The sequence below is a fragment of the Mustela putorius genome, unplaced genomic scaffold (genome assembly GCF_011764305.1).
Source record: "Mustela putorius furo isolate JIRA1106 unplaced genomic scaffold, ASM1176430v1.1 tig00000870_pilon_pilon_pilon, whole genome shotgun sequence".
In the NCBI taxonomy this organism is placed as follows: Eukaryota; Metazoa; Chordata; class Mammalia; order Carnivora; family Mustelidae; genus Mustela; species Mustela putorius.
The window spans coordinates 1,432,219-1,453,835 of record NW_025421503.1 but is presented as its reverse complement, the minus strand read 5'-3'; the positions used below and the strand labels follow the sequence as shown (position 1 = coordinate 1,453,835).

Sequence of the window (21,617 nt, the reverse complement as noted above, 5' to 3'; positions counted from 1 at the left end):
CACTTATGGTTTGTCTCCCTCCCAATTCCATCTTGTTTCATTGATTCTTCTCCTACCCACTTAAGCCCCCATGATGCATCACCACTTCCTCATATCAGGGAGATCATATGATAGCCTCTTTAGAGCGAGGTTTCTCAGTGAGAACTCTCCTGTGTGCCGGGACAACACTGGGTCAGGTGTGCCTGCTGCAGGGAATCCAAGAGCATCTTTGTTCCTCTCCCACTGAGTTATTTGTGAATTTTCTGCTTAGGAGTCTGGGCGATGGTATGTTTGTGTTTACTTTTCTAAGATTGCCATAGCAGCCCCAGTTTTTGCATTGGAGTAACTGCTGTTTGATTTAATTGCAGCATTTGTACGATTGCTGTAATAAAGTTTGGTTTACTTTTATAGTCATTTGCAGGGATGTCCATTGTTCTCCATTGTGACAGCTGTAAAAAGTTTTATAGGAGACTTAAAGTCTTGATATTGTGAAGCAGAGGTTATTTTGTCAAAAGAGTGAAAGGATTTTGTTGGCATCTGGTTTCATGTTGTGTGTGTATAGGTGAAGTTGAGCAGAGGGACAATGATGTTAGTACTGTAACTATAACAAAGATCCCTTCCTGATAACATTTATAAGTTCTTTATATTTTACATAATAGCATGTTTCATTGTGATTAAAAGCTATCAAAGGAATTTTGATCATGGTAGAAATGTTTAAAGCATTTTTTCCCTGGGATATACCAAGTTTATATAATTTAATTTTGTGCTAAATCATTAAAAATGTCTCCCTATTTGAAACATGTGTGTTTAAAATATGACATATTGAGTAATATTCCATTGTATATATATGAATCTTGGAACAATGGAAAAATAAAATAAAATTTAAAAAATATGACATCTTATGGGTTTCCATATGAAAATCTTCACCCTTGAAGTATCATTATTTCTATATTTGTAAATTTTCATTTGTCAGTTCTGTAATATGTAATATGTAAAATAGATTTCTACTTCTTTTTTTAAAAGATTTTATGTATTTATTTGACACAGAGATCACACGTAGGCAGAGAGGAAGGCAGAGAGAGAGGGAAGCAGGCTCCCTGCTGAACAGAGAGCCCAATGTGGGGCTTGATCCCAGGACCCTGAGAGTATGACCTGAGCTGAAGGCAGAGGCTTAACCCACTGAGCCACCCAAGGCACCCCTAGATTTCTACTTCTTAAATTTTACATTCATTGTCTCTAGAGTTGTTAACCTTGGAATTTAATGCAGATTTAACTCTGAATAAAATTAGTTTAATTGCCCTCAAAAAAAGAAAAGATGTGAAAGGCTCTTATCACAGTCCTTTTTCTTTCTTTCTTTCTTTCTTTCTTTCTTTCTTTCTTTCTTTTTTTTAACCTCAGAGCAAAAACTCATTAGGCTCCTGTCTTCTATTAGTATCTTAGCATAGGTTATTTCCTCAGATCAGTTTCAATCACATAGCAAGTCTTTGAGATGAAAAACACAATATAACTGAGAATTGTTAGTAAGAAACAGGAGGAGGAATATTCAGAGCATAGATGGCTACTCTAGCCAAACAGCTTTTTGTGGAGGAACTTGGGTAGTTGAGGGGATAATATAAAGACCATAAAGGCCTGGTTATCATATGGACAGGGGCTGGAAGAGAAGAGGTAGAGAAAAAAGACTTAAGTACAAAGCAAAAAAAAAACCCCTTCTCTCCCTCTTATAGCTTAACTGAGACACTAGCCTAATTTAATGCACTGTCCCCTGTCTATGGCATCTATTTTTTTTAAGGCTTTGTTGGGCAGAAAATAGCCATGATACTGCAAGAAGACATTTAATAACCACAGGTCACCTCTTCTACCTCTCTGGTCTTTTCCTTTTCAGGTTCACAAATAGGGAAGAAAAAGATAAAGCAACTTGGCTTACAGAAATCTAGGACATTGTACTTCCTATAGACCATGAGTATAAAGCTAAGGAAAAAAATTCTTGAGAAAGAGTGAAGTATACTATCAGTTAATATTTTGGGGCTGGTGAAGAGACTTCTTCGTGAAAAGCCATGTATGAAAATTTGTGAAGTTATGGGAAACTTTTGTCTCTATGGTAAAGGTGGCTATGAAAGTTAAGGAAAAAATGTCAGCTTCAACCCAGTAAAGTGAGTCAGTAGGAAATTAGTCAGTTTGCAGAAATTTCTTACTATTAATCTTTAAAATGTTGTCTTCACATGGAATATGGCTTTGAAGAAGTAGTCCTTGTTAAAGAGCTAGAAATTGTATACCATGAGTAATTAAGTAGTGGGGTTTTTGTTTGTTTTTTAAACCATTGAACACCTTCATTTTCAGGCATGACTTAGTAAGAAAAAAATGAAGACTGTGGTTCTAAGTAGAGGATTGGAAATTATAAGCATTCCTGATGTTCTATTAAAATGCAGGTTTGCATCCTCTAAGTTAGATATCTCTTTTATTACTATGAAATTGGTCTTTAGCTTACTCACTTTTTGGAAATAGCATTTTATGCTGTTTAGGACTGTAAAAAACTGGAGGCACTCTCTAGAAAATGAACCCAAATAATCAACAAGATGGAGGTTAAGCCTTAACTCAATTAAAACTATTCTGTCTGGAGAAGAGAAGGGTAAGGGATAATGTAATTTCTGTCTACAAGAAAATGAAGGGGGCTTATGTGGAGAAAAGGGAGAGGCTAATTACTTATCTTCTATGACCTTGAAATAGTTTGCCAAGGAAAATAAATCTGAATTTTAAACAGAACACATTTTGGTTGGTGAGAAACAAGTTTTTGAACCTTAGGTTAAAAAAATCCATGGTAGGGCGCCTGGGTGGCTCAGTGGGTTAAGCCACTGCCTTCAGCTCAGGTCATGATCTCAGGGTCCTGGGATCGAGCCCCGCATCGGGCTCTCTGCTCAGCAGGGAGCCTGCTTCCTCCTCTCTCTCTGCCTGCCTCTCTGCCTGCTTGTGATCTCTCTCTGTCAAATAAATAAATAAAATCTTAAAAAAAAAATCCATGGTAATGAAGACTAAGTGAGAAAATTTGGAGAGTCTCTAAGAGTTCTTGAAGAATAATAATCATGGACATATAGAAATTCCCTATAATATCTTTTCAACTTTTTGTTATAAAGATTATTTAAAATAATAAAGAATAATGACATCATTGTAGAAGATTCTTTTCTCTTTTTTTTTCTGTTGTCCTTTTTTGAGTTAATTATTTTTTTACTTTGATTATATTTTTATTTATTTTATTTTTTAATTTATTTTCAGCATAACAGTATTCATTATTTTTGCACCACACCCAGTGCTCGATGCAATCCGTGCCCTCTCTAATACTCACCACCTGGTTCCCCCAACCTCCCACCCTCCCACCACTTCAAACCCCTCAGATTGTTTTTCAGAATCCGTAGACTCTCATGGTTTACCTCCCCTTCCAATTTCCCCCAACTCCTTTCTCCTCTCTTTTTTTTTATTGTGGTCTGTTAGTCACCATACAGTACATCATTAGTTTTTGATGTAGTGTTCCATGATTCATTGTTGGCGTGTCACATCCAGTGCTCTATGTAATACATGCCCTCCTTAATACCCATCACCATGCTCACTCATCTCCCCACCCTCCTGCCTTCTAAAACCCTCCATTCATTTCCTGGAGTCCATAGTCTCTCATGCTTCATCTCTCACTCCAATTTCATTTTTCCCTTCGTTTTCCTAATGTCCTCCATGCTGTTCCTGATGTTCTACAAATAATATGATAGTTGACTTTCTCTGCTTGGCTTATTTCACTCAGCATAAGCTCCTCCAGTCCCATTCATGTTGACACAAAAGTTAGGTATTCATTCTTTCTGAAGTCTGAGTAATATTCCACATCTTCTTTATCTATTTGTCTGTTGAAGAGCATCTCGGCTCTTTCTACAGTTTGGCTATTGTGGACATTGTTGCTATGAACATTGAGGTATTGTTTCCTTTTTTAAAAAAAAATTTGTCTGTATTTTCTGATAATCCTAAGTGAAGACTATATTTTTATAATCAGATGAAAAGTGATTAAAAAGTGTTAAACCACGAGAGACTCTGGACTCAGGGAAACAAACGAGGCTTACAGAAGGAATGGGGTGGGGGTAGGGTAATGGGTGATAGGTATTAAGGAGGGTGTGTGTTGTGAAGAGCACGGCAGAAAATTTAAGGGGTTCTCATAAGATGGTTTTGACTGTCATTATATAACAAAGTGAGATTATCTGAAGAGACTATGGAACAACGGGGAGCTACTGCTTAATGGGTACAGACTGTTTGGGGGGATAAAAAAAAATTCTGGGAAAGGTGGTGATAGTTGTACAACATTGTAAATGTACTTAATGCCACTTAATTGTACACTTAAAGATATACAGTGGTTAAAAAACTAAAAAAAGGAAACTATGGAGCAGAGGGCTGTTTGTGGTTGGAGAGTAGAGAAGGTTTGAAATGTCTATTAAAAGAGAGGGATATAAGAAGATAACGATGGCATTGAAAGCAAGTAGAGATTAAAGAACAAGAATTTGCATTAGACCAATTTACAGTTTTCTCTAAGAACACTCAGGAATTCAATATAGTAAGGCCAAAGAGGAAGACATTTAGATTGATATACCTTTGGAATTTATCATGTGGATGCTACCTAAGGACAATGAATAAGAAAGGTGATGGAATTGGCAAGAGAACAAATGAAATCTAGACTGAATTGAGCAGTTAAGACAGGGATAGTCTCTTGATTACTTATCTCCTCATTGTATTTTCAGGGGAGTTGTAGTTCAAAAAGGCAGACAGGCAGTGGAATTATGCAGTTTCTATATTCTTACAATATGTCAAAACATTAGCAACCTTTATTGCATAGCATAGCCTTGGACATGCCGTATAAGAACAAAGAAAGAAATTATGCCTTGGAAAGAAATGAATGTTATACCTAAAACAGTACACCTTCAAAACTAAGACTTTGATGGGAAGGGCTTAGCAAATAAGAGTGGTTGATATGCAACAATTTTTTACAGCAGAGTAAGTATTATAGCAAAAGCATGATACTTAGATTCCTGAGACTTGAGGCAAAATGCTGGTGGTAGTTTTGTATGTTGTTCAAGCTCTGGCTTGGCTGGGTATGTCCAGTTGACATAAAGGCATAAGAACAGTAGGAAGAGTAGAATATGATAGGACTTGGTGAGAGATATAATAAAATGGCAGAGAGCCCGATGCGGGGCTCGATCCCAGGACCCTGAGATCATGACCTGAGCTGAAGGCAGTGGCTTAACCCACTGAGCCACCCAGGCGCCCTACCATGGAATCTTGTAGTAATGATTAACTGTAGGAATGATTAACAATCATGCAAACATTTTCAGTAATAACTTGGGAACTAGATGTTGCCTGAAGATCTCACTTTAGCTGTCATCAACAGAGATGTGATAGAAGCCATGAAAATCCTTGAAATTTCTAAGGTGAAGAATGAGAAAAAGACCACAGAAAAGTCCACAGAAAGATTTAGAAGAAAGAATAGCCATTGAAGTAAATAAATAATGAATATATGAAGGAAAGACAAGGAATCAAGATAGATACCGTTATGGAGGTAAGGGAAGAAAGACTCTCGAGGAGGTGATGGGCTACAACGTGCTGTGGAGAGACAATGCAGATTTCCTAAAAATTGAACCCTGAGCAAGAAGTTGTCCTAATGAAGTAGATTGCAAGTAAAAATTGAAGTGTTATAATAGTGTTAATAGTGTTATTCCTATATAGGGAAGAGGTTGCTTAGAAAAAGGAAAAATCTTGCATGGACCATTTGAAAAGTTCGAAGATGAATGGAGAAAAAAGAGATGATATTTGCTGTGAGCTTTTCATAGATGTTTTTATGATATTGAGGAATGCTCCTTCTATCCCTGTACTCTGAAGAGTTTTAGCCTGGGACATGTGTTGTATTTTGTCAAATGCTTTTTCTGCATCAGTTGAGAGGATCATATGGTTCTTGTCTTTTCTTTTATTGATGTGCTCTACCATTGCATTGATTGATTTGCAAATATTGAACCACCCTTGCATCCCAGGCATAAAACCCACTTGGTTGTGGTGAATAATCCTTTCAATGTACTGTTTGATCCTATTGGCTATTATCTTGTTGAGTATTTTGGCATCTGTGTTCATCAGGGATATTGGTCTGTAATTCTGGCATCTATGTTCATCAGGGATATTGGTCTGTAATTCTTTCTTTTGTTGGGGTCTTTGCCTCATTTTGGGATCAGGGTAATTCTGGTCTTAGAGAAGGAGTTTGGAAGTTTTCCTTCTGTTTCTATTTTTTAGAATGACTTCTGTAGGATAGGCATTATTTCTTCTTTAAATGTTTGGTAGAATTCTCCTGGGAAATAATCTGGCCCTGGGCTTTTGTTTTTTGGGAGGTTTTTGATGACAGCTTCAATTTTGTTACTGGTTATTGGCCTATTCAGATTGTCTATTTCTTCCTGTTTCAGTCTTGGTAGTTTGTAAGTTTCCAGGAAGGCACCCATTTCTTCCAGGTTGCTTAATTTGTTGGCATATAGTTGCTGGTGATAATGTCTAATAATTGTTTCTATTTCCTTGGTGTTAGTCATGGTTTCTCCCCTTTTATTCATGATTTTATTAATTCGAGTCCTTTCTCATTTCTTTTGGATAAGTCTGGCCAGTGGTTTATCAATTTTTTTTAATTCCTTCAAAGAACCAGCTTCTAGTTTCTCTTAAGATCAGGAACACAAGGATGCCCATTCACTTCTCCAAAGAAGTGCCCAGACACTTCTCCAACGAAGACATGCAAACGCCTATCAGACACATGAAAAAATGCTCAACATCACTAGCCATCAAAACCACAATGAAATACCACCTTATACCAGTTATAATGGCAAAAACTAACAAATCAGGAAACAACAAATGTTGGCGAGGATGTGGAGAAAGAGGAACTCTATTACTCTGTTGGTGGGAAAGCAAGCTAGTGCAGACACTCTGGAAAACAGTATGGAAGTTCTTCAAGACATTAAAAATAGAGCTACCCTATGACCCAGGAATTGCCCTACTATGTATTTACCCCAAAGATACAGGCAGAGTGACAAGAAGGGGCATGCATACCCCAATGTTCATAGCAGCAATGGCCACAGTAGCCAAACAGTGGAAGGAGATGAGATGTTCTTCAACAGATGAATGGATAAAGAAGATGTGGTACATATGTACATTGGAATATTATTCAGGCATCTGAAAGGCTGAATACCCACCATTTGCATCAACATGGATGGAACTGGAGGTGATTATGTTAAGTGAAATAAGCAAAGCAGAGAAAGACAATTATCATATGCTTTCAGGCATATGTGGAACATAAGCAATAGCATGGAGGACCATAGGGGAAGGGAAAGAAATCCAAAGGGGGAGAAATCAGAGAAGGAGATGAACCATGAGAAACTATGGACCCTGAGAAACAATCTGGGGATTTCAGAGGGAAGGAGGGTGGGAGGGGGGTAATAGGGTAATGGATATTGAGGAGGCCACATGCTGTGATGAACACTGGGTGTGATACTTAACTAATGAATTGTTGAACACTACATCAAAAACTAACAGTGGCTAACTGAACATAATAAAAGTAAAATAAAATAAAATGGTTAACTATTCAATAAAAATAAGAGAATGTAGGTAGAGGGAACAATAGGATTATATAATAGTTGTTTTCCAGGTTGAGTTTACCTGTACTTCCAGAAATTTGCTAAAGAATAAAATATTTGATTATTATTACATGCATGTTCTGCTTATAAAATCTAGTTATTCACTAAATCCATCAAGCCGTCAACCAATGTACAAAGCCAATAGATCTTTAGTTGGTTGTGCATTGCTACTAGAATACTAGTGCTACAGACATGTCTGTTGATGTTCTATCATTTATAATATATTATGACAATATTTTTCCTTAATTGGATTTTTAGAATAGATTTACAAGAGTTTATATGGCAGTGTAAATGATTAGATTATAAACACACAGACTAAGTTTGAGCATTTGAAATTCGAATGGTATTTAATGCCTAGAAATAACAGTTCCAAGGCTTAATTCACAGAATTCATTTTACTGACCCTAGTTTCTAAACCCAAGAAAGCAAAAATCTGCATTAATTTTTATAAACATAGTTTATTGAGACATAGTTCAGCTCTGTAAATATATTTATTTATTTACATTTATATAATAAATATATTTACAGAGCTGAACTATTCTCTGAATAGAGAAACTGTATTTTTCCCTTATTGTTCAGTCAGAGTAGAATAGGGAAGAAAGTGATGAGTAGCCACTCTGTTGGAATTTAGCTTTTGTTTTTGTCTCATTCTTCATTGTGTTTTTCCTTTACCAGAGTAATGGGTAGTGGAAAAGGCACAGTCTTTGGACTCAGATTTCAATTCCAGTGTGAGCTATGCTGCTATTTAGTGGGGGACTTCACTTCTGTAAACTTACCTGCAAAATAAGAATGACATTTATTTTACAGAATTTTGAGTATTTAATGAGGTAACTTATGTAAAACATCTAACTCATTGCCTGCCCTCTATTTTTTTTCTTTCCTCCTTAGGTTTTCTTCTTCAAACCTAACTACTCTTGTCTATAAAATTGGTACTATTTTCATTGTTTTATGCATATCAGCTGTAATGCTTATCACTAATTTTTAATCCAGTCCAAGGTCACTAAAAATCATGAATTTGAGGGTCTTGGTAATTGATTTTAACAGCTAATGTAAAGAAATGTTTTCAAAGTGTACCTTTGAAGAATAAGAAAAAAGGACAACATCATATGGTACTCATAATATTTACTAATAATAAGGCAAAATCTATTTTTTCTAGCACATTACATTGTTGGAGTAGGTTGAAAAAGAAAGAGGTAGAGACACAGGTTGGAGAAGAATGTTCTGTCACCTACCCATTCTTTAAAATAAAGAACTGCCCTTTTCAGTAATACACTTGCAATACTCTTCATCAGTAAATGTTTCTTTTTAAAAAGGATAAAGCTTGTTTTTCAATCTCCTTATTTGGGAGTATTTAAGTAAAAATAAAAATAGAACATTTTTTAAATATTTGAATGAAATTCTTTAATAATAATTGGTAACAGCCCAAAATCTTTTTTAGAAGTGGACTATAAATTTAAATAAATAAAATAAAATTTCAATTCCAGCTATCCTCCATCCTACATAAATCTAAGTGTTTAAAATTGCAAATTAACTTTACCTGCATCTATACTAATGAAACTGAAGTACTAAGTCTCTTTTCTATTGGAAAATAGACTTCCCCAACCCTTAATACTTTTCTATTGGAAAATAAACTTCCCCAACCCCTAATACTTTGGTCTAATCTATTTTAAGTTTCACCACAAACTTATATTAACATAGCAATACACTGGTTTATTATAACTTAATATGTATTGAATGTTAACAGCATTATAGATGCTGTCGACTGAGTTCACAGTTAATTACTTAAGTTGATATTTGTAGCATCTAAATTTTGTATAATTAGAGACTATCTAATTATTGATAGAACGGTTATGACCAGTTGTCTGGTGGCCCAGAAGGTCTGAATTGAGGTAAAAGAGTATCTTTATGCCAGAAACTGCCCATGGATTAAAAAAAAAATAAAGTTCTGAAATGGGAATGTGGGAATGCCAGGAATTTAAATGAGAAAGAATAAGTGAAGATCCTAGGAGAATACAAAGGAAAAGAGAATAACAAACTATTTTCTCCTTCCATACCTGAGGGATATGTAAAGCTTAGGTTTCATAGGGTGTGGGGACTCTCTACCTTTGTTCTACATCCTCTTCCTCTTGTCCAAGAAAAAGAGTTGATCTAAAAAGTTCCATTATTTTTTTAAATTATTGTTGCAGTCAGTGTAATCTGCAGTGAATGCAGTCAGTTTCTGTCTGCATTGCAAGTGAGCTAGAGTGAAGATAAAATCTATTCTGGGAAGCTTTTCCCCCATTCCTTCCCCTTCTCATCCCCATTTATTGAATTACCATATTTTCCTGCTCCACCATTTTTCCACCTCAAGTCATGTGCTTTTTGTTTTGTTTTGTTTTGTTTTGTTTTCAGGCTGTACTCCAGGCATAACACACTTAGAAACAGTTTCCATTGTGAGGCATAATGAATTCTAGAAGGACACATTGTAGAGCATGTGGCTGTAAGGACAACTCCAATTTAAGCCTGTGCTGTTGCTTTTCATTCTTCAAACATCAGCAGAGATCTGAGAATCAGGTAAGAGCTTCTAGTAACAAGTCTTTGGGTTTTATTATGCTATGACTAAGGGGCAGAGGAGTGGGAAGTGTTGAATGTCTTAGTGTCTTGACTGTGCGTGGATCTACTAAGTAGGTGTATCTTGTTTTTAGCTTTCTCTAAGAGTTCATACTAGTCCAAAGAATTCTGCCTTTGTTCATGTGACGGATTAGGGAGGTGGGATAAGATTGGGATTCCGAACAACTTTGACAAGTTGGAGTTGGTAAAAAAAAAAAAAAACATGAACAAGACTAGATCTATTAAAGGCAAGTTCACTTACAGAGAAATACCAGATTACAGAAATGAGTACAAGTTGGCACTAGATTGGTTATGTATAAGTATAGCAAATAATTGCCTTGGGACTGTGGGAGTTGTAGGTTAAAAATGCCAGTAATAGAATGCCATATGGTTGAAAATGGTAAACATTAAATCATATATAGACACAAATAGATAGGTATAGATATATTAACAGTATGAAGAGACTGAGATATAATCTTCTTGGTATATTCTGAATTAGTTAGGTTTTTATCATGTCTTTCATGTGGAATAGTACATTATTTCATTATCTATGGCTTAAATGAGATGTAGAGTACTTAGAGAAGGGCCAGGGTAATCTAGCCAAAGTGATTCTTTTGAAAGATTTAGAAAATTGCCCTATAAAAGAAACCTTAAGAGAACTGAGGGTTAATTTAACCACAAGTCTAAAATAGCTGACAAGATACCATAAAAGAAGCTGAAGGAGTGGATCAGGCAGCTGTTCAATATATCCACTCAAGTCAAACAGGAAGAGATGAGATTTAATTATAGTGGAGCAAATCAGAAATTTGTTTTCACATAACCCTTCTCTTCACTCTACAGTACTGAAAAGTAACATTCTTTAGAAGTAAAGATAGAATTAAATTTTTCCCTTTAACATTTCTCTGAATAGGACAAATAGCTGACTTTATGAAATGACTATCTCGGATTGCCCACATGGCAAATGAATATATTAGCAGATTTTTATAAAGCATTTTAAATAATAGAAATCTGTTGAAGTTTATTCACCTTGGTTTCAACAGTTCAAAGAGGAAAATTGGATTCCTAAACATCCATTTTGTTTCTCATTATAATTACGATAACATTTGCCCTCAGGACTATCTTAGTTTCATAGATGTTATGATTTCCCAGACCTCTTTTACCAACTTTTTTTTCCAGTACTTAGTAATGCTTACACATTTTTCATTTATCTATTCTGATATCCTAGCCTGTGTGCTAGCAACAAAAAAATTGTATATGTGAAAAATATTGTATTTGATCATATTTCTAGTTAATCAGATTATTCTAGTTATCACGTAGTTTCTACCCTTAGAATTTTTCTCCATGCCCAAGAGTAGATGTTTGTGACAATTGGTTGAAATGAAGTGAGATGCTAAGCTGGCCCTCAACTCATTTTTCATTATGTAATTACATAAAATCTCATAACATAAACTTATTTAAAGAGATAAAATGAGATATTGGAGAAAAGTAAGAATTTTTAATGTGTTACTGACTCACTGAGTATATCTGATTGGACACTGTGGTAGGCACGCTCCAGGAATATTTATTTTTCCTTACTCCAGTTTCACCATGGCCTTATCTAAGTGCACCAGTTTGGATACCAAATAACTTGTAATCTCAGGCAATTAGCAACTTGTTTGGAATTAAATATACTTAACAGTGTTTTTTTAAAATTTTTTATTAACATATCACAGCATTCACCATAGTACATACCTTCCCCAATGTCCATAACCCAACCACCCTCTCCCTCACTCCCTCCCCCAGCAACCCTGAGCTTGTCTTGTGAGATTAAGAGTCTCTTATGGTTTGTCCCCCTCCTGATCCCATCTTGGTTCATTTTGTCCTCCCCTACTCCCCAAACCCCCCACTTTGCCTCTCAACTTCCTCATATCAGGGAGATCATATGATAATTGTCTTTCTCTGATTGACTTTATTCGTTCAGCATAATATCTTCTAGTTACATCCATGTTGTCGCAAATGGCAAGATTCCATTTCTTTTGATGCTGCATAGTATTCCATTGTATATATAAACCACATCTTCTTTATCCATTCATCTGTTGATGGACATCTTGGTTGTTTCCATAGTTCGGTTATTGTGGACATTGCTGCTATAAATATTCGGGTGTTAACACTGGTTTTGATTAATTATTTTCACTGAAATTTTCAGTGGAAATTTAAATTAATTCATTACCTCACCCAACGTGGAGAATTGGAGCAATTATCCACATGATTAAAAAAAAAAGATGGGGCGCCTGGGTGGCTCAGTGGGTTAAAGCCTCTGCCTTCGGCTCAGGTCATGATCCCAGGGTCCTGGGATCGAGCCCCACATCGGGCTCTCTGCTCAGCAGGGAGCCTGCTTCCTCCTCTCTCTCGGTCTGCCTCTCTGCCTACTTGTGATCTCTGTCTGTCAAATAAATAAATAAATCTTAAAAAAAAAAAAAAAAAGATGACCTCTTTGACTTCAATTATAGTACCTGAATGTTTTAAACAAGATGTGACTTTTGCTTGAAAACTGGAGAGTTGGTGTTAAATATTTGCAAATGTAATATTTGTTCAGAAAGCTGCCTAGATGGGGCGCCTGGGTGGCTCAGTGGGTTAGTCTCTGCCTTTGGCTTGGGTCATGATCTCAGGGTCCTGGGACCGAGCCCCAAATCGGGCCTTCTGCTCAGTGGGGAGGCTGCTTCTCCCCTCTCTCTGCCTGCCTCTCTGCCTACTTGTGATCACTCTCTCTCTGTCAAATAAATGATTAAAATCTTAAAAAAAGAAAGCTGCCTAGATATTCAACTTCTGAGTTGATTTATATGTGTCTGAGTAGTAATTGCAGTAGTGCTAATTAATGCAGTACATAGTGTACTGATCACTGACTAGAAAGTCATTGTTTCAAGACAAATACAAATCTAAATTATACTTGTGAAAATTAGGAAAGGAGAAAAGATGATAGAGATCCTAAGCTGTCTCTCATAGTTATAGGTGTGGTATTATACCAAAAATGTGTAGTATGGAAAACAGAGATTCTAAAATTCATATTTGAAGTAGCAGCAAGTCAAATAATGCAGGGAATACTAAAAAGTGGCTACAAACAGTGGTGGCTGAATAGTTAGAGTATCTTTTCTTCTCTACAAATATTCATCTTTACTCCTACATCAGTTAATTAAAACTGTGAACAGAAGCAAGGCAACAATAGTCTTTTATTGCTGAACAATGCATTAAAGCGATAGAAAATGCCACATAATTAATCATCATTACTTAGTAAGTCAGGAAAACAGGAAAGCAAATCAACCTAGGTAATGTGACTATGAAACAACTTGTAGTTTCAACAAATTTGGAATTTTGAAATTGAAGGTATCTATATAATCACAAAACACAGACCACTAGACTATTTGAATTCTGTCTCAGTGTGATTAATATAAATAAGTAACAGAATAGATATACATTGCAATAATTAACTATTAATATGGCACCCTCCAGACCCATCTCCCCTTACTCCAAATGCTAGTAGGCATTTTCATACATTATCTTCTATAATCCTCACAACTTCTCTACCAGACAGGTTTAATTACATAAATTTAAAAATTGAGGAAGTGGAAGAGAGTTTAAGTAACTTGCCCAAGGTCACAAAGCTAACATTTGGTATGAGCCATAATTAAAATCCAAGTCTGTAAGATGGTATACCACACTGTTACTTGTTGGTGAGTGCAAAGATATATAGAGAAGTAACCATTAAAACAATTCTTGGTGAATATATGTCATGTTTACAAATACATTTATTGTGTTATGAAGGTTTATTTGGAATCCAATTATAATATTTCTAGCTGAATGACTTCAGGCAAGTCATTTTAATCTGGGCCCACTTTTCATCATTTAGAGAAAAAAATGTAAACCTATTAAGCCTTTCCTTGACACTTCCATGGATATAATGTATGTGATTTAATCAAAGCCTTTCTGCTTTCAAAATAGCAAGAGGCATATACATGTACACAGATAAGTACAATAAAAGAGATATGTGTAAGGTAAAGAGGTAACACAAGGGATCAATATTTATTCATCTGAACATTTACTGAGAAGGTGTTATATGCTGGGCGCTGTGCTGGATGATAGTTATATACGGTGGTGAGATAAAACAGACATGGTTATGCCATTTTATAGCTCGAATTTTAGTGGGAGAATCAGATAATAATAAAATAATCCCACACTAAATGTATGTATACAGAGTATAAGTGCTATGGATCAAAGTTATGTGATGTTATCAAAGCAAAAATTGGAAGAATTTGATCTAATCTGTTAAGGCGGCTTCGGAGAGAAGGGGTTGTTTCAATAAGCTATGACAGAAACTTAGGGATCATTGAGTAGCTAAGGAGGGGAAGTGGGAGGTAGAGAAATGGCTTATACACATAAGTTTAAGCAGCATGGCATAGGAGAAATATAAAACATAAATGGGAAATTATCAGAAGATGAGGCTAGAGAGATATAACACTACGAGTTTATACAAGGTCTTTAATACTAAGCTTAGATTTAATTCTGAATATAATGGGCAGTCACTGGAGACTTTTAAACCAGAAGATGACAGAATTATGTATATGTGTTTGGAAGATCATCTCACTTTTCCTTCAAAGCCCAACTTAAATCTTAAATTCTAAGAAGGTTTCTTTGGTTTTCTCATGTTCTAATAAGAATGCATCTTTTCATATTGACAGCATAAAAATCTATTTTCTATCAATATTACTGACCTATGAGTCTGTCTTCCCCCACATTAGTTTGCAAGCTTCTGAAGATCAGGATTTGTCTTGGTCTTCTCTCTAACACACCTGGTGTGGGAAGATGCATATGGGGAGGCAGAGAGAGAAGAGAAAAGAAAATTCTCAGAAGACTTACAAGCTAAACTCCCTGCACTGATTCAGAAAGCAAGTTAAGACTACATGAAGACTCTTAAAATGGTCTAGATGGAAAAAAATATTGAGTAATGGAAGTGGAACCAGTAAAAGGAGGAATGGAAAGGAAGGAACACATTTAAGAGATTCATTCATGCATGCATTAGTTCTTTCACAAATATTTACTGAGCACCTTCTACGTGCCAGAAACCAGTTAAGCTACTGAAGATACAACATTGAACAAGGCAGGTATAGTTCCTGTCCCAAAGAAGTTGTATACAGTATAATAAGGTGGCTCAAAGCACTGGCTCTGTAATTGCCCAGATTTGAACCCAGATTCTACTCTTCCTTAGTTGTATGACCTAGGACAAGTTACTTAATCTTTCAAAACTTCCTCATTTACTAAATAGAGATACAAATGTCACCTGTTTTATAGCAATTTCTCAACAGATATCAGTAAAATTATGTTAGTAAAAATTATTATTAATAACTGATAGAAAAGTAAAATATAGTGCTTTGAAAGTGCTTTGAACATGTCAGAAGATTCTAATAGTGGAAGGAGTGGAATAAGAAAAACACTTTTTAGGAAAGGAGGAAGGCAGTTACATTGGTAACCTACAGATGAATAGAAATTAGCTAAGCAAAATTTGAGACATGGGGAAGAAGGTGGGGAAAAGGTCAGTGTGGCTAGAATTTAGTAGTAAAATGAAGCCAGAGAGATACATAAAGCCTGATAGACCACTGAAAGCATTGGTTTTATTTTAAGAACATTGAAGGTCCAGTGAAATATTATCAAGAAAAGAGATAAGTCTCATCTGCACAAAACTGACAAAACCAAACTTGACACCTGGATGTGGGAAATGAGGACAATGAAGGAGTTAAAACAACTACAATGTTCCTAGCACAAATGACTATGCAAGATGAGATCATTAACACAGCTAGAGAACACAAGCCCAATAGTAGGTGTCAGTGCCCGAAAGTAAACACGCCATTAAGATGGCGGCTGGATGCGAGCCAGTAGGCGGAACTGAGGATTAAGAAAGTAGTCCAAAATGCCTCTTGTATCTATGTGGCTGCAAGTGATTGGTTGTACAACTTTGGTATATATACACATGTGCGGGCGGTGAAAGAGGGAGATCCCAACAGCTACCCAGAAATAAAGCTTGCTTCGCTGAGGTCTCCTGGTGGTTCTTGCTGGCGAGAGTGACAAGTAGGATTTTTATGATGGAGAGAAGTAATGAATTTGGTTTGTGACGCATTGAATTTGAGGTGACTGAGGAATTTTATGCAAAGATGTTTAGCAGGAATTTAGAGATTATTTTTAGAGCCCAGAACAGTGGCATGACTGAGGCTATTGATTTAGATGTTATCAATGTATAATAGGATGGTCAAAGCCATAGAATTAGATGATCAATGGGGATTGATAGAGAAAGAGAGGGAAATGAAAGGGGAAATGTCATCTTTTAGAGGTTCTCAGAAATAGAACTCAGTCTTCTCGGAGTAGACTGAAGAAAGGTCAGAAGTTTATAAGGGAAACTAAAGGGTATATTGGGAGAGAAGCTAAGATGAAAAATAATAAAGCATAAACACATTTTGTAGCCTTTAGACATAATCTGAAATGGATTGCCCTATGCACGTTCTGTGTGAGCATTTTTGCATAAACATTTATAATACATTTTACCCTGATGAAATCTGTAATCTCCAGCTGTCTTTCAAAAGTCAGATCCACTCCAAACTCAACTTTCATTTGTTCTATTCTGGAAAATTGCCATTAATTCTTGAGCAAATAATTTCTCTCAATTGAGTGCTAAGTATTGCTAGTCTCTATCATTTAACTACCTGGATAATTATATGTGGATGGAAGAACACAGGAAAAGGATAGAACAGAAGACCTACCAAAGAAAATAGTCAAATTGTCAGAGTAGATTTAATGGACAGAAGCAATGGCATACTCTTTAGAAACATTATGTACAATGCATGCAAAAGCATACACACATATACATACAAAGTCATCTTTTGCTCCAATACAAAGAAACTATACTTAGTTTCTGCAAAGCAACAGGATTTCTCATCCCTAAAGAATTTTGCACATGTTGTTCCCTTTACCTAGAATATCCTTATCTCCACTAATTTCCCTCTCTTTCTCCTCTCTCTCCTTCATACTCAGGTCTCACACACACACACACCATGTCATGCAAATCCCCATTTCCTTTTAAAAATTTATCTCTTGGGTGGAGGAGTTAAAATGGTGGAGTAATAGGGGGACCCTGGGCTTGTCTCATACCTCGAACAGAACCAGAAAAACATCAAATCTTTTTGAATAACAAAGAAACTGATCTGAAGATTAAGAAAACATTATGCACAATTGGAGGGAGACAATGTTGCAGATGTGAGGTTTGGAGATGTGAATTGGGGGAAAGAAAAACTGGTGCTATGGAGGGGAGGGAGCCAATGGTGTGGAGCAAAGTCAGGGAGAGAAAGAGTGGGAGAGAGAGTAACATATACATTTCATGCAAGAGGCCATGGTGTGGGGACCCCCTGGTCGCACCGGGAGAGAATGCTTCCCTTCCTGGAGTACATTTGGAAGAGGGTATGTTGCCTCTCTATGAATGAAAAGCCCACCGGACCACATTGAATTGCCATTCAACAGCAGGGGACAGAGGCACATGCAAAGAGTAGATAGATAACCTGGTCACAGCTTTTCACTGTACTTCACCATAGACTCCTGGCACCTACATGGCTGTATGAATACTTTTTGGGAGAACTGTGCCAGACTCACTGCTGCAAGGTTCTTCTCCAGGGAAGGGGAGGGGGTCTACAACTTGCCAGTCCTTAAAGATTTGGTGTTTTGAATCAGAGCTACCAAACAGAAATAAAACACAGAAATAAAATTGTGGCGCTGGTGTGCCAGTGGCCTGGACACAAACAGGTTGAGGGTAGAGATCTGACAAAAGCCTGGGCCACAGGAGGGAAGATTGTTTGCATTTCTGTAAGGGCCTCCTGAACAGCAGTGGCCACACGTTCCATTCTCTGGGGACAAGAGGACAGGATGATGCCATCTTCCACCTCGCAGCCCCCCAATACCCTACCCACCAGCACAGTTGGCCTTCAGAGAGAAACACAGTACATCCAGTGGAGGCTGGAGTCACTTACACGAAACCACCCTCCTGTGCCCTGCCGGAGCATCTTTATGAGGGCAGGTTTGACCGAGAGCCACAGAAGCAGGCCTCTCCCTCAGAAAACCAACACAGGCCCCCTGCATACACCAAGTCTACAGATCATAGAGTGCTCCAAAGGGTCAGCTTCAGTTCTGGTGGAAATAGGACTTATTTTATTTTATTATTTTTTTTTAAATTTTCCTTGGATCAGGCTTACAGTTCCTTGTACATTTGTTGTTTCTTTTTTTCCTTTTCTTGTTTTTTGGATCAAGCTTTTTTTTCATTCTTTGATTTTCTTCTCTTTTTCTTTAGAATTACACTTATAGGTTTTTGTTGGTTTGATGTCTTGTTTCTTTTCCTTTTCTTTTTTCTTGAATCAGGGTTTTAAAAAAATCAGGTTTATCTTAACAACAACAACAAAAAATCAAGGCACACCTTGCTTGAGGTCCAAACACTCCCCACTAAAAGCAAGGAGAAAATCTGCAGAGGAAAGGCTTCTGGGAAAAAGCAGCTATAATTCAACAGCAGAGTATGCACCGCATACACTAGAAACACTTCCTGAAGTGCCAGGCCGTGGACAGGGTATGAGCCCTTCTTTTCTATTTTTTTAATTTTTGTTTTTTTGGAAATTAAGTTTCTTTTGGTATATATGTTTATTTAATTTAATTTAATTTTTTCAGTGTTCCAAGATTCATTGTTTATGCATCACACCCAGTGCTCCATGCAATACATGCTCTCCTTAGCACCCACCACCAGGCTCACCCAACCTCCCACCCTCCTCCCCTCCAAAACCCTCAGTTTGTTTCTCAGAATCCACAGTCTCTCATGGTTCATCTCCCTCTCCAAAAGTGAATTGGGGTAAATCAGAGGGGGAGATGAACCATGAGAGACTATGTACTCTGAGAAACAAACTGAGGATTTTTTTTAATATTTAAAATAGACTTTTGGGGCACCTGGGTGGTTCAGTTGGTTAGCATCCCACTCTTGTTTTCATCTGAAATCATGATCTCATAGGTCCTGAGATTGAGCTCCACATCACTCAGTGGTCAATGGGGAGTCTGCTTGATATTTCTCTCCCTGTATCCCTCCCCAACTTATGCTTGTGCTTCTCTTTCCAAAATAAATAACAAATAACAAATAAAATGTTTTTTAAAAAATGAAGGAGGGGCAATTTGGTGGAAAAGTAGGAGACTCTGTTTCAACTGGTCTCCTAAAGGTAGCTAAATATCTACACTCTGAACACCCATGAAATCAGCCTGAGATGTAAGATTATACACTTCTTGATCTCTACAGGGGCAGAAGACACCAATGGACAGGTAAAGCTGGAGTGGAAACACTCGGACTGATATTGAAGGATAAACAGAAAGGGGAGGGAGCCACCAGAAGCAACCCACTGGAAAGTAATATCCCAATACAAAAGTGTCCTGTGGTTGGGGACCAGCATTAACTTGGAGTTTGGATAAACACACTCGAAAAAAGCAAAAGATTTTAAGGGGCAACTGGTGAAATCGGGTGGTCACAGGCACGGGCCCAAGCCCACAGACCCAGGATGGCCACTGCCGGTGACCACCCATGCCAGAGAGAGTGTGGCAAAGCTCCAGGCCATGGTCCCTGAGCCCCTGGCTTTCCACTGCTTGCATCAGCTTTGGGCTAGGCACACTCCTGCTGGCGCACATGAGGGAGTCTGGTGTGGACGCCAGCCTGTGCTCTCTGGAACTACAGCTTTTTGCGTTCTACACACACTGAGTGACCAGGGTCTGGCCCACTCCTTACCCACACCTGAGAGAGCTCTGTGTGGGCACTAGCTGGCGGTCTCTAGGACCTGCCAAGGGTCTGGATACTTCCAGCCCCGGCCCGAAGGAACTCAGCGCCATCTCTGGTCAGGATCCAACCTGTGCAACTGTGAGGTCTGGACCACAGATAGCTTTCCTGGCAAAGACAGCCACAGGAAGGGAGCTCCTTGGTCCAATATTGTTCGAGGTTTTAGTGGCACAAGGATGTGGAGAAAAGCGAGGGCCTGGGGCTATCACTGAGATGGTCCTGGGGATGTGCACTGCCCATGTGAGGTTGATGGCTCAGCAGAGTTAGCAGAGGGGCTGTCTGTGTGTTCTAGAGCACCCAGAGGGGAGCAGACTGAGGCTTCTCTCTGAAGCAGAGGTCTGGGCGCAGTTTGCTTTCCACTAAACCTCCGAAAAGCCACAAAAGGCCACCAAAGAACAAAACCTCCAGAGAACAAAAGCCTGAAAAACCAGTTTCCACAGAGCCCAGCCCCTTGATAGGGATCAGGAGGACTCAACCTGAGCAAGACTGACTGAAAAAAAATGCGGCAGGCCCCTCCCCCAGAGAGCCAGCCAAAAGAATGAGAGGACAACCACCACAGGGTCCCCATAAAACTGTAAAACCCCAATGTTGGGGAAAAGAAGATATTAAACTCCCAGTATTACCCTAAAGCCTGCATATTTCATAGATACAGCTTTTATTTTTAATTTGTTCTCACTATTCTTGTTCTTTTAAATTTTTTTAACCTACTTACCATTACAACTAGAGGTTTAATATAACAAATTCCATAATAATCTTTTAACTTGAACTTTTTTCATACACGTACCTGTGTTTTTCTTTTTCTTTTCTATTTTTTTAATATGCATACAGATATAAGCTTCAAGGTAGTCCTCTTTCCTTAATCAATACTACCCCTATATATAAAGCAGTTTTAATCTCCCTTTATCTCCGGAAAATTGAGTCCTTTAACAACGTTATCAAGATACCCCCAGGAAGAATCAAAATAACCTTCCTCGCCCACACTGAGGATTTATAACAACCCTCCCATCTTTTTCTTCTGTCAGTGATTCTGTGTATTTGTTTTTGTTCTGGTATTACATAAATCTTATTCTTGGGATTCATTTTGGCTGGGTTTTTTTTTTTTTCTTGCATTTACTTTTGTTGGTCTTTTTGTCCGTTTTTGTTTATACATCTTATAAATCTTACCCTTGGGGCCCATTCTGGCTAGGTCATCTCTCTTTTTTTTCCTGTCTCTCTCTCTCTTTTTTTTTATCTTCTTTCATTCTTTTTGGTGGGGACTCCCAATTGCTCAGAAGCGTTCCAGGGTGCACCTTGCCCGGATTGAGGTTGATACATTCAGCTATACATCCCCTCAGCCATCTTTCACCAAAATGACCAGGAGGAGGAACACCCACTCCACCCATAGAGACTGTGCCCTCTCCATCAGAGCTATTGGATACGGACTTAAACGGTATGTTGGAAAGGAATGCAGAGTAACAATTATCCAGGCAATGACTATGTTGGAGAAAACCATTAGTGGCAACATG

The 21,617-nt window shown here is 37.6% G+C and overlaps 1 protein-coding gene across 1 annotated transcript in view; it reads right to left on the bottom strand.

The window, feature by feature from the left end:
- LOC106004071 (heterogeneous nuclear ribonucleoprotein A1-like) overlaps positions 1-21,617 on the bottom strand; it is a 38,850-nt gene that overhangs the window by 10,164 nt on the left and 7,069 nt on the right. The window contains exon 2 of the mRNA XM_045085593.1: positions 18,083-18,239. Within this exon, the coding sequence (XP_044941528.1) occupies positions 18,083-18,239 (157 nt within the window). The remainder of the gene's footprint in view (positions 1-18,082; positions 18,240-21,617) is intronic.